This window comes from Ptychodera flava, chromosome 13, assembly GCF_041260155.1.
Source record: "Ptychodera flava strain L36383 chromosome 13, AS_Pfla_20210202, whole genome shotgun sequence".
Lineage (NCBI taxonomy): Eukaryota > Metazoa > Hemichordata > Enteropneusta > Ptychoderidae > Ptychodera > Ptychodera flava.
In genome coordinates this window covers 39,237,494-39,253,336 of record NC_091940.1, presented here as the reverse complement: position 1 = coordinate 39,253,336, position 15,843 = coordinate 39,237,494, and the positions used below count along the sequence as shown (strand labels likewise).

Sequence of the window (15,843 nt, the reverse complement as noted above, 5' to 3'; positions counted from 1 at the left end):
TGTCCCGATAGAAAAAAAACAAGTTTAGCATTAGGCTCATGTGTACGTCACGAAATATGCTTGCGCCATATGTGACATGAGTTCTATGATCATAAAGTAACATACCTGTACGACACTCGTTCTCGAACCTCCTCGTGTTAGGGAGCCGTCATTATTTGCAGCCGGGGGTGGGAAGAATGGGAGGGGCGTCACTCAAAAATGATGAACAGGAGAGAGGTTACTCAAAATAGTATAAAAAGGGGGTTTATGTGGAAAATATGTATTGAAGCTGTTCAAAGTATCACAAAATGTCATTTAATTGACGTCAAATTTTCTAAAATGTCTGGATAGGATCAGTCTCCCAAATGTATTCACTACTTTACAGCTGCTTGGTCATCAAACACACATACTTGTATCTAATAATGCAGCGAATACAAACAGCACATCTGGCTTCAAGCTGTCTTTGCAATACCTTGCAGTGATACGCCCTTCTTTGTTGCATCCCAATACTCAGGGGCAATTGGTGAGTTCAAATTGACATATTCATTATTTATATATGAAAACAAAATCAAATTTATACATGTTTGTTTGATACACAGCTTTAACCGATATTTGACAGGCAGTATTACTTCCCTGTTTGCCGAGTCAACACGATTGGAATCAATTTGCGAGAATAGGATATTGTAGTAATATGACATTAAAATTGTCCGTTAACCATTTCCAACCAAAGTAGGCAGTAGCAGGGCATGTAGCTGCATTAAATGTGATAATTCTGACAATATATTTGTTCAGTTTATACAATGGCGTTATTCTCCTACTTCCTATAGAATGTTGAACTGCCCAACACAACCTGAGTACGTGTACCGTGCATTTGTATTATTGACAAATAACTTTAAGTCTGGACTCTAATTCAGTTATCACCAATGTTTGCAAATTCAGACTTTATCGACAAACTGAATATTGTGTGTTTCAGCATGCTGTAGGGAGACAGCAAGAAGCTGCATCTTATATATTGCATAGAAATATTGATAAAAAATATCAGTAGTTGCAGCTTCTGCTCCGTTACGAGGCCAACTTTTTTAACGAAAATTCAATGTCATTCATATATGTTTAGATTATTCCATAGACCCTCGAGGAAAACGGTTTTTTCTCGAGGGTCTATGATTATTCTGAGATTAAAATGTGAAATGTGATAAAAATGGTTCTAGTGTTTGTTTAATTTACTAACATTAGAACTATTGGGTGACAGATGACATAAATGTTATTTATTTTTCATATAACCATCTAACAAATCTTGGAATAGCAAAGTGAAAAAATTAAAAGGCAAACAAAATATTTTCAGGTCCGCCCCTTTTAAGCAGACCAAAACTTTCAAGTCCTCCTCTACTACCCCAAGATTTTTCGAATCCCCCTGAATTCCTCCAGCCCCCCCCCCCCCACCATCGTGAATGCTGCCTAAATCGTCTAGAAGGTAAGCTTTTAAAAAACATTTCTGTTAGAAATACCATTGATATTGCGAGGGAGCGAATTCCATTGGAGAGTAGCTGCATATGTACGCCATCTTTACTTTGTGCCAATTTTACTATAGGTACATAAAAACTGGCCCGCTTGGAAAAGCGGGTTGGATAATCGTGGGGTATCGAGTCCAACTACTGAGTTACTTCGTGGGCAAAACAGCGGTGTAACAAATAAAAAATAAACATGCAAGTATGCAATTTACGTAATTCAAAAATGTCTAAAATACCAAGATTTTTAATAAAGGTGTGCTTGAAGCATGAAAATAAGAGAAACTAATTAGGCGGACGGACTATTTTGGTTTTTCGAAATTCGAAAATTTTATTTTTCTGCAAAGACTTAATACAGGGATGGCGGCAATTTTGAATTTTAAATATCGGTATTATGTTATTTGTTTCTCTAGGATTAAAATTTGCACGGTGATCCCCGATTTTTATTCTTGATTTTGGAAGAGTATGGTTGAAAGATTCCTTAAGGAAAGTTTGAGCAAAAGTTTAAGACTTTCTAGGCGTATACTACCTTAAGGTAGAACGCACCTTGGGGACATACATTCTGACTCTTAAACTTTTGCAGTTCTCTTCTGATATACCACATGTGGGGGTTCATTTTAAAGCTCTCGATGAAAGAAAACTTTTCACGGGCTTAGTTTTTTGAAATTCAAAAATTTTTATTTTTCGCCATAGAGTTAACACAGGGATGGCGGCCATTTTGAATTTCTAATATCGGTAAATCTTGGGTTATTTGTTTCTCCAGTACCAAAATTTGCACGGTGACCCCCTATTTTTATTCTTGATTTTGAAAGAGAATGATTGAAAGATTCCTTGAGGAAAGTTAGAGGAAAAGTTTAAGTCTTTCACTTTCGAGGTGCATATTACCTTAATATGAGACTGCCAGTAAAAATCCGGTCGACAGAAATACCAAGGTAAGTTGCAGAGTAGACTCTTTGCAATGGACGTCCACCTATTCCTAAAAAATCTAATGGTCAGGTGCATTTGTTTACGGAGGTTGAATTACCATGTGGTGTCTACTGTGTTAGATTTCGAGATGCAATGACAAGAATATTTTTCTGTACCAAAAATCTAGAAAATACAAAGACTTAGCCGTATTCTTTATGCTTTTTATAAATATGTCATTGTGTGCCTATTTGCACACACTTTTCTTATGCAATGTAAAAACACTTATAAAGCAATGTTTTCGAACTCTACACTGCAGAAGATATAATATATATATACTTCTGTCTTCATTGGCACTCTAATGGTTGAAGGCGGAATTTGTCCTATTAAGGTTCCAAGACAAGAAATTGATCTTTTTAAGCTAACAATTCTCTAGTGATTAATAAGCTCAGAACCCCCGTAAATTATATATTTTCGGAAAGCCTAGATATAGAGGAATATTTCGGTGACCATATTGTCACCATTGTTTACATAACTATCACGTGACAGGAATTTGCACAACCTTTCAAAAATCGGTTTTCCCTTTGTTTTGTTTCAATGATTTGAGATATAAGGCTGAAATTTGTGTGAGTGCAAGCTGTCTTTAGGATCTTCCAAAGTGTGTCTCATAATTTTTTTAAACCTTCTAAAACAATTTTTGTGCCAGAAATACTTCCAGAGCGGTGAATTTAACACTAGTTGATTTCTTAAAAATTGTGCTCCAAGAACACTAAGCAAGATATAAAAAATCTGAGACATCCTTTGGAAGAGCGTTGTGACAGCTTGCATTCCAGAAAGTTTGAGTCAGATATTTTGAAGTATTGAAACAAAACATAGGGAAAACTGATTTTTGAAAGGTATGCAAATTACATGTCAAGTGATAGTTATGTAAACAATGGTGACACTGTGGTTACCAAAATGTTCCCCTATATCTAGGCTTTTAGAAAATGTATAATTTACGTTGGTTTTGAGCTTATTAACCACTAGAGAATTGTTAGATACAAAAAGGTCAATTTCTTGTCTTGGAACCTTAAATGGGATTTTCATGTTAAAGTTTATCTGTGTGACAAAGTACAACTTTCTTCCCAATAGTGACTGTTTTGCATTTATTCTTCCAGGAAAGTCTTGACTAGAAACAAAATATTAAAAGCTGGAAAGCCTTGGCTAGTCTAGGTAATTGTCCTCACTTATTTAATAATACCAACTTGAAGATATTGCAGTCCTATTCTCCAGAATTGCTCTGTCTTTGTATGTGATCTAGATGGACCAAGATTGTTGCAAAATAACTTTATGTTACTTAATACTTAATTATTTCTCGTCCAAGCTAACTTCGCCTACCGCTGATCACAGTCAGGCCGAACTTAGCAGTACATCTGATGATTTACACACCCCACCATTGGTATCATCGCAAGAAAAGAAGAAAGTGAAAAAGAAAAAGAAAACTAAAAAGCAAAAAATCTCAACAAAGAATGTCACTATTCCAAGCAGTGAAACCTACTGTATGCTGAACTGTAAATACGATAGATCTGAGAAAGGAAATATGATTCGTTGTAGTCTGTGTCTGACTTGGTTTCATATTGACTGTCTGAACATAAATGAAGAGGAAGCAAACCGCTTTTTCTGGCCATGTCCTTCCTGCCGTACTTTATTGTCCTCAGTGGAAAAATTAAATGACAATTTAAGTGAACTCCGTAAAGAAAACAACAAGATCGCCTCCGAATTAGCTGCGCTGAGATCTGATCTAAGTAATATGCAAACTGTCAATAACCAGTTGACCGAACAGCTGAGAGAGAATACAGCCATAAATAAAGATCTTGAAAGTAAAAATGCCGCACTTCAAGAAGAATGCAGATCTCTCCAAGACAGATGTAAACACCTACGAAACGAACATGCATCAATTTCTACGGAGAAGACAAAGGAGTTGAATAACTTTGATAATCAATATCCCATTAACACGCCTACCAATGGGTTTCCACAAGTTCCTCGAAACAACGTCACTGAATCGGCATTGTCTTCATCAATTCACACCTTATTTGTCGGCGACTCAATTATACGTGACGTAAGTGCCAAAACCCGTGATTCGAAAGTTATCTGTCAACCAGGCATCACTATTGAGCAGCTCCGGGTACATCTTCGTGAAAACTATACTGGTCAAGCACATCCAAGCGAAATCATCCTTGAAGTTGGCACCAATGACTGTAGTCAGAAAAGGTCGCCTGAATCTATTCTTGCTGATTATAAACTACTCTTGAAAGAAGCCAAACAAATATCCGAAGGTAAAGTCACTGTTCTAAGTGTATGCCCAAGATGCGATGACGTTGACGTCCAATCAATTGTTGAAGAAGTCAACATGCATTTAGCTAATCTGTGCGAACGGGAAAGATGTTGTTTCGTTGACAACGACCTATCTTTCCGATTTCGCAACAACACAATCGTGTCAACATTGTATCTGCGTGACGGTATCCACCTGTCTTATAACGGTGCTGATCTCCTCCTTGAAAATGCCAATCTGACATCTCTCTTTATGACAAAACGGAGAGTCCGACTAGGAAACCGACCCATCCAGAATTTTAATCGTAACAATTTTAAAAGAAGATATCACAGTGATCGTGATGGAAGATTTTCACCATTTCGGAGACAAGCTAATTATCAAATTAATCGTAACTTTACTCGTTCTCAGCGTCCCATGGAACAAGGCCAGGCTGGCTCCTGGAGTTCTCGTCAATTTGTCAACTACAGGAATTCGCGACACTTCACCAATCCTCAAGTGAGATGTTACTTGTGTGGAGAGGAAGGCCATATACAGCGAGTCTGTAGGCATGGAACTTCTATAGAGTGTTGGAACTGTGGGCAAACCGGACATAAACAGAAGAATTGCAAAATGTATCAACGCCATGACTAGGTTTCCGGCAAAGAAGACCATGCCGATCGACATGTTCGTCGCAAAACCAACCATCACAACGCTTTATCAATCTGCATATGGAACATTCAGCACTTAACAAATAAAATTGACCAGATAAGACACTTGTTAAACAACAATCGTAACGTTTTACTTTTTTCTGTTGATGTATTGTGTGTTGTGGAAAGTTTCTTGACGTCAAATCACTCTGATTGTGAATATGCTATCAATGGTTATAATTTAGAGCGAAAGGATAGGTTCAACAGATTTGGTGGCGGTATTGTCGTTTACATTAAATCACACATTTTATATAAGAGGCGCACTGACTTAGAATCCATTGATCTTGAAGTAATGTGGCTTGAAATAACACCCCCAAGAAGTAGAAGTGTTCTTATTGCCACTGTTTACCGCCCACCTGCCTCTTGTCATGAAATCGACTTAGCAATACTACAGAATATCGAACAGGGATCTTTCCTGTGCAAAGAAATGGTCATATGTGGTGACTTCAATATTGACCTTCTGTCAGAGTCTTCTAAAAATCATCATTTGTTTCAATCAATGTTAACTTTAAATATGGTACAGCTTGTGGAGAGTATTACTCGACCAATTTCTCAGTCATGTCTTGACCATATTTATGTAACCAATCATGAAAACTTCACAAATACAAACGTGATCGAGATAGGTCTTTCAGATCACTATCCTGTTGTAACTTACCGTAAGTTGAACTCGCATATCAAAGCTCCAAGTGGTCATATAAATATCAAATATCGGTCTTTCAAACATTTCAGTGAAGAAAAATTTTTGAATGATTTGTGCAATGCTCCTTGGCATTTACTTAATGATATTGATAATGTTCATATTTTATTTGATACATGGGTTTCAATTTTCAATACGATTTGTGATTTGAACTGTCCCATCATTGACCGCAGGGTTAAACGTTATAGGCAGCCCGAATGGCTTACAAATGAGATTTTAGATGTTATGAAGGAACGTGATTTGTCACTTAAAAATGCCAAGTCCTGCTCTTCTCCCGATCTATGGAACTTTTACAAAACCCTTCGTAACAAAGTTGTGCACCTTACCATAGAGGCCAAAAGGCAGTTTTTCAAAAACACTCTCATAGATGGTAATACAAATGCGACCACTATCTGGCGTATGTATAACAACGTGGTCAATGGTAATAATCATAAAGACCCTGTGTTTATTTCTAATGGGGCTTGTTTAAGGAATTATTCAGATATTGCCAATGAATTTAATAGACACTTCTTGGCAATTTCTCAAAACACTGGTAATTCTGGAGGTACAATGGATTTTGAGATCTTACAGAGGTTTGTAAATACCGGCCAGAGAAATACTTTCTGTTTACCTTTAATTGAGAATGATTTTGTATACAAGTCTTTGTTACAAGCAAAATCTACAGGAATCGATAATGTGAATTGTAAACTTTTAAAATTTGCTCCTCCTGTAATCACTGATACTCTTACTCGCATTTTCAATGTCAGTCTTCGAAGTTTTATCTTTCCAAATGTTTTCAAATCTGCTCGAGTCGTTCCCATTTACAAAGGTTCTGGTGATGTTTTGATATGTCAAATTATCGACCAATTTCAATACTACCAGCTCTCTCAAAAATCCTTGAAAGACATGTATATAATGCCACGTTTGATTACTTGTCTGCTTCTAATCTACTTCTTGATACTCAGTCTGGCTTTCGTAAGAATTATTCATGTCAGACAGCTTTAATTCGTTTGACTGACGAAATATTGCATAATGTTGAGAATGGTTATTTGAACAGTGTACTTTTGCTGGATCTTTCAAAGGCGTTTGACCTCATGGATCATGACATTTTGTTAGCAAAATTATCAGTATATGGATTATCAGATGGTGTAATGAACTGGTTTAGATCTTATCTGTCAAATCGTTATCAAATTGTCGAATATATGGGTAGTTTATCAACCAAACGTCGTGTAACTGCAGGAGTCCCACAAGGTTCTATTTTGGGACCTTTATTATTTATGCTTTTTATTAATGATCTTTCGTTATCTGTTGACTCCTCTTCCTTGCATATGTACGCTGATGATCAAACACTACTTACAAGGGGTAAATGTATTGGCGAGGTTAATGGATATTCGTCCCATCTCAAATTGGATGATGGCGAATCGTATGCGTATAAACATAAGTAAAACAAAGTCTCTTTTAATTACAACCCCTTACAGGTTGAATCTTATAAATGGGACTGATAACCAGTTGTCGTTATATATTTCTGACATTTTGATTCCCCAAGTTCAATCTGGGAAAATTTTAGGTGTGACACTAGATGAAACTTTATCATGGGATGTTCATATCGATACTTTGTGTAAGAGGTCTATTACGTAGATTACGATCATATATCCCCTATGAGTATCGTATGGTGCTATATTTTGGATTGTTCCAGAGCGCTCTTGACTATTGCTGTATTGTTTGGGGTAATACAACCGAAAAAAATATTGATAAAGTTTTCATTCTTCAGAAACGAGCATTACGTATACTTTTTGAACTCCCCTTTGACTTTCCATCACAGGATTTATTTTCATCTCTGAATGTTATGTCAATTAGACAGCGTATTTTTTACTTTACTGCACTTTTAATGTTTAAATGTATGAATGGTGTCTGTCCACAATATTTATCAAGCTTATTTACTCTCAACTGCAATGTTCATGACCATAATACGCGGTCTGCATATCGCCAGGACTGTCATGTACCAAGGTGTATTTCGAAATCTGGTCAGCGTAGGCTTCATTTTCGAGGATCTAAAGTATGGAATGCTTTACCTACAGATATTAGACAGAATACTACTCTTTATACTTTCAAACGTAACTTGAAAGACTACATAAGAAGGAATGTTTCCCTGTAGTTCCGTCTCTTGTACGCATGTGATATGTAGTTTTTTTCCCCGAAAGAGCCCCGATGAAAATTACTGTAAAGTAATTCGGCCGCTCAATAAAAGTGTATAAATAAATAAATAAATAAATAAATAAAATAAATACTCCAAAGGTCGACTGCTATGTCACTGTGATTTAGTAGATTCTCAAAACCACTTGAGTCTTGATCAGAATTGCATGTCATATGTTAAGGAACTCACAAATGTACATGTCTGAACATATTCTACATACTTACACCAAAACCAAACAAGTTAGTACCCCTACTTAAAGCCAGCTGTAAATTTTGTCCTATGGGTGTGTTCAACCACATAACGAAAGAATGCTTTCCTAAAACAAAGTACTCTAGAAGACAACAGCGAAAAGAGGTGACATCTATGTCACACTATACAGCACTGTGATCTGATTTCCTGCTGCATATTTTGGCCTGACTGACTCATTATAAGCATGGACAAGAGGGATAAAGCATCTCAGGGTTTACATAACAAATTTAAAATTCATCCTTTTATATATATAATAGCCAGTCCTTACTCAACAAATATCAAAATTAGAATAATAATGCATGCTAGGGAGCATTCAGTTATTATAGCAGGGGTTTTGTGCCAACTTCTTCTTGAATCCCAATCAAAATAATAGGACTCCATCCACTCAAAAATGTCTGATGACTCCTAAATTTGATGACCCCTTCTTCTGATAGGAAATGTTGATATTTCATTACTTTTCTTCTTTATGTAAAAGCTATCTGCACGGTAACTCTAACTAAGGTTAGGTAGGTAATTCAATGAAAAGTGAATAACATTTTCCTGTCATCCAATGGTTCTAATGTTAGTAATAATTAAACAAAATCTAGTTCAATTTTGTTGCATTCCATTAAATTTATCTCGAAAAAATAAAAATATATGAATGCCATGGAATTTAAAAAAAAACAAGTTGACCTCTTAACAGGGCAGAAGCTGCAACTGTTGATAATTTTTCCAATATTTCTGTGCAATGTATTAAACAGTGTCTTGCTGTCTCCCTTCAGGGTGGTGAAACACACAATATTCAGTTCATCGAAAGCCTGTATTATATAAATATTGGATGATAATTGAATTAGCATCCACACCGAAGGTCATTAGTCAATGATACGAATGAATGCACGCTGTGTTGGCAAGATTTATTCTGTACAGTTCAACATGCTGTAGGAAGTAGAACAACACAAAGTTGCATAAACTGAACAAAAATACTGTCAAAATACCTAGCGGCAGTGTCACTGTCACTGCATATCGGCAGTGACAGTGATAGCTCTGACCCTGTGATGTAGTTGAAGAAGAGTTTGGGCCATAGGATTCTCGACAGTGAAACATACTTGTACACAAGATCAGCAACACGTGGAAGACCAGTCATCAGGGATTTTTGAATTCTGGCATATTATCATAATAACATTTTAAATAAACAAGATGGAGTCACCATGCCTGATTTTCTGCACAGGAATACATGTATGACTACAAACTGCTGATAAGCAATGCTGCAAAATACATATTTATTTTTTCTGTAGTACATCGCTAATAAATATGTGGCTGTATGAAATTTTTGGGGGACTTGAAAAGTTTCGATCATATAGAGGGAGACTTGAAATTGTTTTGAGGGCATGGGGGATCTGGAAAAAATTAAAAATTTCAATAGTAATTGCCTCTGGTAAAGTCCTTCAAGCTATAGGCCCTATCTGCCAAACTGTGAAAGCTCATTAGATATCCAAATTATAAGTTAGCTGACATGAAAATGCAAAATATATACACTTATACGACATAATGTCTCATCAACACACATAGCAAGTTTCATAAACATTTTTAGAGTCCTTCCAGTCTTATATTCCTAATTGGGAAGTTAGGTAATTATGCAAATTAATAACTTGCTGGTGTACAAATGCTAAACAACTTTCATTAATATTTTATCATATTTCTTCAATGTACATGTAAGGTTTCGTCAACTTTGGTCAAGTCAATCCAGATATAAACTGGTTATGTATGTGAACATGAATGACAACTATCTTAAATGAATATCATGCACCGACACAGCCCTTCACAAACTTATAGAATCATCGCTTGACACTCTGTAAACCGTCGGTCTTCTCTGGACCACTTTATGATGTTTTCAAAGTTGGCTTTTGGTGCTTATGTATAGCTTCAGGCAAATTTGTACCGGTGATAATCAAATTTGCATGCTTTTGAAATTCATTCGGTCAATCTAAATTTCCCAGTTTAACCTAATAGGATTAAACACGTGTGCATCAGTATGCTCAAAAACGTCCATGGAGCTACTTAATACTAAGTATGACACCCACGTCAGCAACAGACGCAAACGCGTGATTGGAACTCTAATATAATTTGATGATGGATATTAATCTTCTTGCCTTTTCGGTAAAAGTGATGGAGCAACATTTTTCTTTATTCAGTTTGAATTTTATTTGTACGGCAAAGAGACATAGAAAACCTTGCAGTGTTATATTCAATAAAAGAAGAAAGCATGCCAACATTTGAGACTTGATGGTAATAAATAACTCGAAGCATTTGACTAAGTGAGGCGTCAGTCATTCGATCGATGGGGTTTTACACTTTCCAAAATGCAACTTCATTAGACTACTGGACGTGTAATTTCTATTTCGCTCTTCCAATGTACAGCAAGTCATGCAAATCTGCCAATTTTCATGGGGGGGGGGGAGGGGGTCAATTTCGACTGTTGGTGATTTTTAAAATTCTACTTTCTAATGGACGTCGACACAAACACCATTATGGAAAGAAAAAACAACTTTTTATAAAACATTCCTAAGGACTATTAAAGGGCCATTATTTGTAACTTTTGACCATTTTTTACCTCGGAAAATTCCAAGTTGGAGGCTCATATTTGTTGCAAAATGTTGTTTTACGAAGAAACAAACATGATTAGTGATGTTACAGCCACATAAAACTGCTAATTTTTGTTCAAACGTATTGCCCTTCCGAGCTCGTTTGTTGACGTCTGGCGTGCTCAGCGTGCTGGTGGGGAGAACGCAGATATGGTGACGCCGCGATCACGCCAGATTTACAAGTTCACGTTTATTGTCGGATCAAAACAACATTACGTCGTGGATTGCCAGACATCTGGCTACGCAACGTGCTCGGACAATGGACTACGACGTAAGTACCGGGCATAAGTAATGAATATTTATTTTGAAATTGCTGTAAATAACTCGCGCAGGTGCAGAAGAATGCCTACGTTGCAATTCGCGTGTCAACAGTTTGTATTTTCTGTCCGGACAAAAATTGAAATTTTCGTTGTAAAATCACATGTTATTTAGTTGTAGGGCACGTAATGTTTCCGAATAATATGCGATTCTCTGTTATTTGACAGGCTATTCAACATGAGCCAGTGATCATTTCAATCAAAACTAACGGAAAAATCGCCAGAAGATACAGCTAATGGAACTTTAAATATGACAAATGTGAATTATCCATGTTTAGTTAGCGAAATATGATAATGTTAGTACTTTCTATTCCAGTGCTCCAACAAAAGGATAATGTCATCGCGACCTGGACAGACTACACTAACTTTTAAGGTTAAAGCTCCATACATTCTTTGACGTATTACTTTGTTCCGTTACAGTGTGCGTTTTAAATACCTCTATTTCTGCCATCTTCAATACATTGCGGGATATTGTTGTTTTTTCTTCGAACGATTTTAGGCTAACAGATTCTATTCCTAGAAAAACGAGATTTAACTGTAGTTGGAAATGAAAGTCACATCCATATGTTTTCAAAATCAACAGTCGACAATCAGTAATCCAGAATTAAATCCATCCAATACTGTCAAGTAAAATAAAAACAAAATTAAGCTACTGAACAGTAAAGACGCTTTGGAAGACATGTTTTGTAACACAATGTATAAAAGTAGAGACACTAATTTACAACGGTGTGAAAAAATAGTAACATAAATTCCCACAGTCATGGAAAATTTACAAAATGAGTGAAAAATCTCCATCATTCTACTTATCATTATTATGGAGAAATTGATATATCGAGTTCCAACGGAAATTTATTCACTAGAATCCGTGACAAATTACGTCCACTCCTTCTGATGTCGTGATTCTTGATATATCATATTCTAAAACACTTGTTTTGACATTTTTGATTTGACAATGCCCCAGTCCTCAAACGTTCACAGTGAAAAAAACAGAAGGCAGATGCACGACATCCTTCTTTTTATATATATCAATACAACGGCACCAGTCTTTAAATCAAGTAAGTCAAAACGTCTTTTTAGCGTGACCAACGTGCCAACTATATCATTGGGCACATTGCTTTTATTCCTTTTGGCCTATACAAATTTAATATTCGATAAGGTACCCTTTTTGCATATGAGTTTGACCCTGGTTTGACCCAGAGTTTGACCCACAGCGCCCTCTATCGTTAATTTGATGGAAACGGGGCAGAATACATGGCAATCATGTTGCTAAAAAGGCTTTGCTACAGCACCAACTTTAATCTTTCATTTTTTCAAATTGTTAAAGATTTCATATATATACAAATTATTTTATGAACGTCACATTACGACAATCAAGATTTTAAAAAAACTAAAATTTCGCTAGTTATAAAATGTACCATTCAAGCTCGAGCACGGTAATGAGATCACCCAGCACGGGCGGCCGCTCGCAGCTGTTGACCGGCTTTCATTGGCAGCACCTGCGTACTCGTGTGCGGGATACAGGGTAGCTGTACGTATCCACGGAGTTGTTGTGCGGTCGGTGTTAGTTTCCAGTTTTTATATGCTTGCTAGCTACCAGAATGCGAAAACAGCGAAAGAAAACACTCATAAACGAAACAGCACTGCTAAACAAATGTCAGGACGACGGGTAAGCTAGCTCTGCATGGCTGTATGTTACGGCTTTATACGGCCTCCCACCATAGCCCGGCTGACTGCCATAGACAAAATCGTTGGTAGCACCTCGGAAATACGGCCCGCAGTTTCTCCGCCGAAACAGCCGATTTTGAATCCAAAACTTGCGTTGATCTACTTTTTCGAGCACACCCACCTCGCTTAGGTACATGATGTGCTTAGCTGCGCTTGTAAATTTACGCAGAGCCCAATTTTCTCTCTAGGCCTATATGCGGGGGAAGCGTTCGTAATTAGTGTGAGCAGTTTTATCGCAGTTCACTGCAGTGGCTTCGCTATCTATTACTGAAAATGGTTGTAATCTGATTCAACCCATGAGCACTCGGGCGAAAACCAGCCCTGCAAACAACATGAACAAAAGAGCATCGCGATATCGAACTTCTAAAGTCGACGTTCATCGAGGAGTGCAACCAGAGAAAATTATGAAATATGTAACAAATCTGATGAGCAAAAAGAAAAATATTTACAGGATAGAAAATGTTCATCGTCGATAGTAAATAGCCGAGTGGTTGTTAGAAATAATGTTAATTACAGACTGTTACATCGCGATGTTCATTTGTTTGCAAGGCTGGTTTTCGTGCGAGCTTGGCCAGATCTTTAAGGTTGCGAAATCCTCGATATATATCGGAAAGTATTTACCGCGATTTGAAAAATCTGTAGTATCGTCCGTTTTTCGAAGTTGGGGTCGAACTGAGGAAGTCGTGCTTGCTCGGATCTGTAAAATGATGAAATCTTCGATATAAGCTTATATTGGATATTTACCCGCGATATGGACAATCCAGTTATGAGTATCGTCTATCGCTGTAAATAATGTACTTCGTGGAAGACCAGCCAAAACTCCCGATGATGTCCGATCGGTTCTCTGTCCAAGTCCCGATCGTCAAGTAAATTTTTTTAAAGCCTACATGTAAAGAATGTATTTCGTGCAAGGCCCTCCCGGAAACTCCCGATGATATCCGATCGATCCTTTCAACGAAGTCCTGCTAGTAATTATGTGTATGAAGTTTCGTGTGGACATTTAATGAAAAATTGCTTTAAATGTAAAAATGTATTTCTTGCTTGAATAATTTAATAATTTAAATGTAAAACATGCAGGATTCTTAACTACCGGCCATGGATGCTATTTTTGAACTAATAGTCTGACAGAGGTAGTCGGGTGGTCAGATCTGTTAGGGAGCATTCGTTTTTTACAGGGAGGGGGGTCGGTGGAAATCAGGGGGGGTTGACTTTTACGAAACCGTTTTTAAGGGGGGTCAAATTTTGCAATCAATGATTGGAAGGGGGTCAAATTTTACAAAGGTTTGTATGGAGCATGAGGGAAAATGCCAAGAGGATTTGACCGGTTAAGAAGGGCTTGACTACGCAGTTTCTGCGTAGTGAAGCGTCATTACGTATTCATGGTGACCCCTGGCCAGCTTGGGTCTTTTGTCTTTTGGCCTGCTTTGCATATGCGTCGTTGGACCTGCCAATCACCCAGGTAGTGAATTAAACTATTAATTGACTGTTTACCGACCCAATTAACACTATCCAGCAGCATCAGTCATATTTTAATCGCGTGGCCCGGGTGGGCACAACGTAGGAACGCGTGTATTTCTATGTGTACGTTTCACTTGTGGTGTTTTTTGTACCATCGTGCGTTTGAAGTCCTTGTTTCACCTACAGCATTACCTTCAAGGTGACAGGCTTACTATTAATCTTCAGTATCATTGCACCGAGTTCTGTCCACGGTGAAAACCACCTGTTTTGCCTACTAATTACTGCCCGTAGCTGCCCGTCCTGAATGTAGCCCATCATAGCTACAGTAATCAGTCAATATATAATACCCTGCGCCTTATACTTTTTATATAAACTTGTAAAATCATAGTCCGAGCCGTAAAATTGTTGACTTTCGATCCGATATACAGGTTGATCGTTGAATCGCACCGGCGCATCCATGTTTACTTGCCCCATAAGCTTACTACTCTGCAAAGGGTGGGTAGATGGAATTCCAGGGCCAAAAATGAACACCGGGGCGAAACTTTTTGCGAATCCATTTGAAAACATAAATCATTTATCAGTTTTGATATATACTCCTCAATTGTAAGTTTGATCAAAACCGAGACCACATTCAAGGGCTATGCAGACTGTCCATGTACGCACACACAGGCAACCACCGGTGAATATCAGCGTCAGCGGCATAACTATCGGGTCGTAAATCGATCGGCGGTTTTGGGGGCCCTGGACTATGATTTTATAAGTTTATATCACAAGTAAATGTTGTGGAATATTAAGATATCGACCTATTACTGTATTGAAAAGGCCAATTTCGTGACGGGCAGTGCTAGAAGAATGACGGGCAGGGACGGCAGTAATTAGTAGGACCGTTTCTTTGAATACTGTTCGATATTAAGTGACGGTCAAACTTTTGGGTGGTGCGCGTGACCGGCGGCACTGACACAAACTGGGTTGACAAGCAGATAATGTAGGTTTTTGTTCAGTGTTGTTACCATTTGTCCATGGTGGAAAACATTGACGGAAACCAGAGAAAACGGTCCCGCTCCAAGAGCCCCGAGACGGGGACGGTGTCTTTTGGCACGCATATACGCCAGTCACCTAGGCGACGGTAATCCGCACCACTTATCACCATCGGGAAGGTACTCCTCCCCCTATACCACTGGCGATCCGGCCCTCAAGGCACTACGTCATTCGACCAAGC

General features: G+C 37.7%; 1 protein-coding gene across 1 annotated transcript; it reads left to right on the top strand.

Annotated features, from left to right (window-relative positions):
- Positions 1 to 3,687: 3,687 nt before the first annotated feature.
- LOC139148600 (uncharacterized) lies at positions 3,688 to 6,328 on the top strand. Its single transcript, XM_070720085.1, has 2 exons — positions 3,688 to 4,702; positions 5,107 to 6,328. Exons 1-2 carry the CDS (start codon positions 3,688 to 3,690, stop codon positions 5,241 to 5,243), a joined length of 1,152 nt encoding a protein of 383 aa, XP_070576186.1. The 3' UTR covers positions 5,244 to 6,328.
- The last annotated feature ends 9,515 nt before the right edge of the window (positions 6,329 to 15,843 follow it).

What these genes read in the sequence shown, in the direction of transcription:
- LOC139148600 (XM_070720085.1), top strand. Translation starts at nt 3,688, where the DNA reads ATGGACCAAGATTGTTGCAAAATAACTTTATGTTACTTAATACTTAAT. An exon ending in AGCCAAACAAATATCCGAAG is followed by an intron (nt 4,703 to 5,106) that starts GTAAAGTCACTG and finishes ACTCGTTCTCAG; the next exon opens with CGTCCCATGGAACAAGGCCA.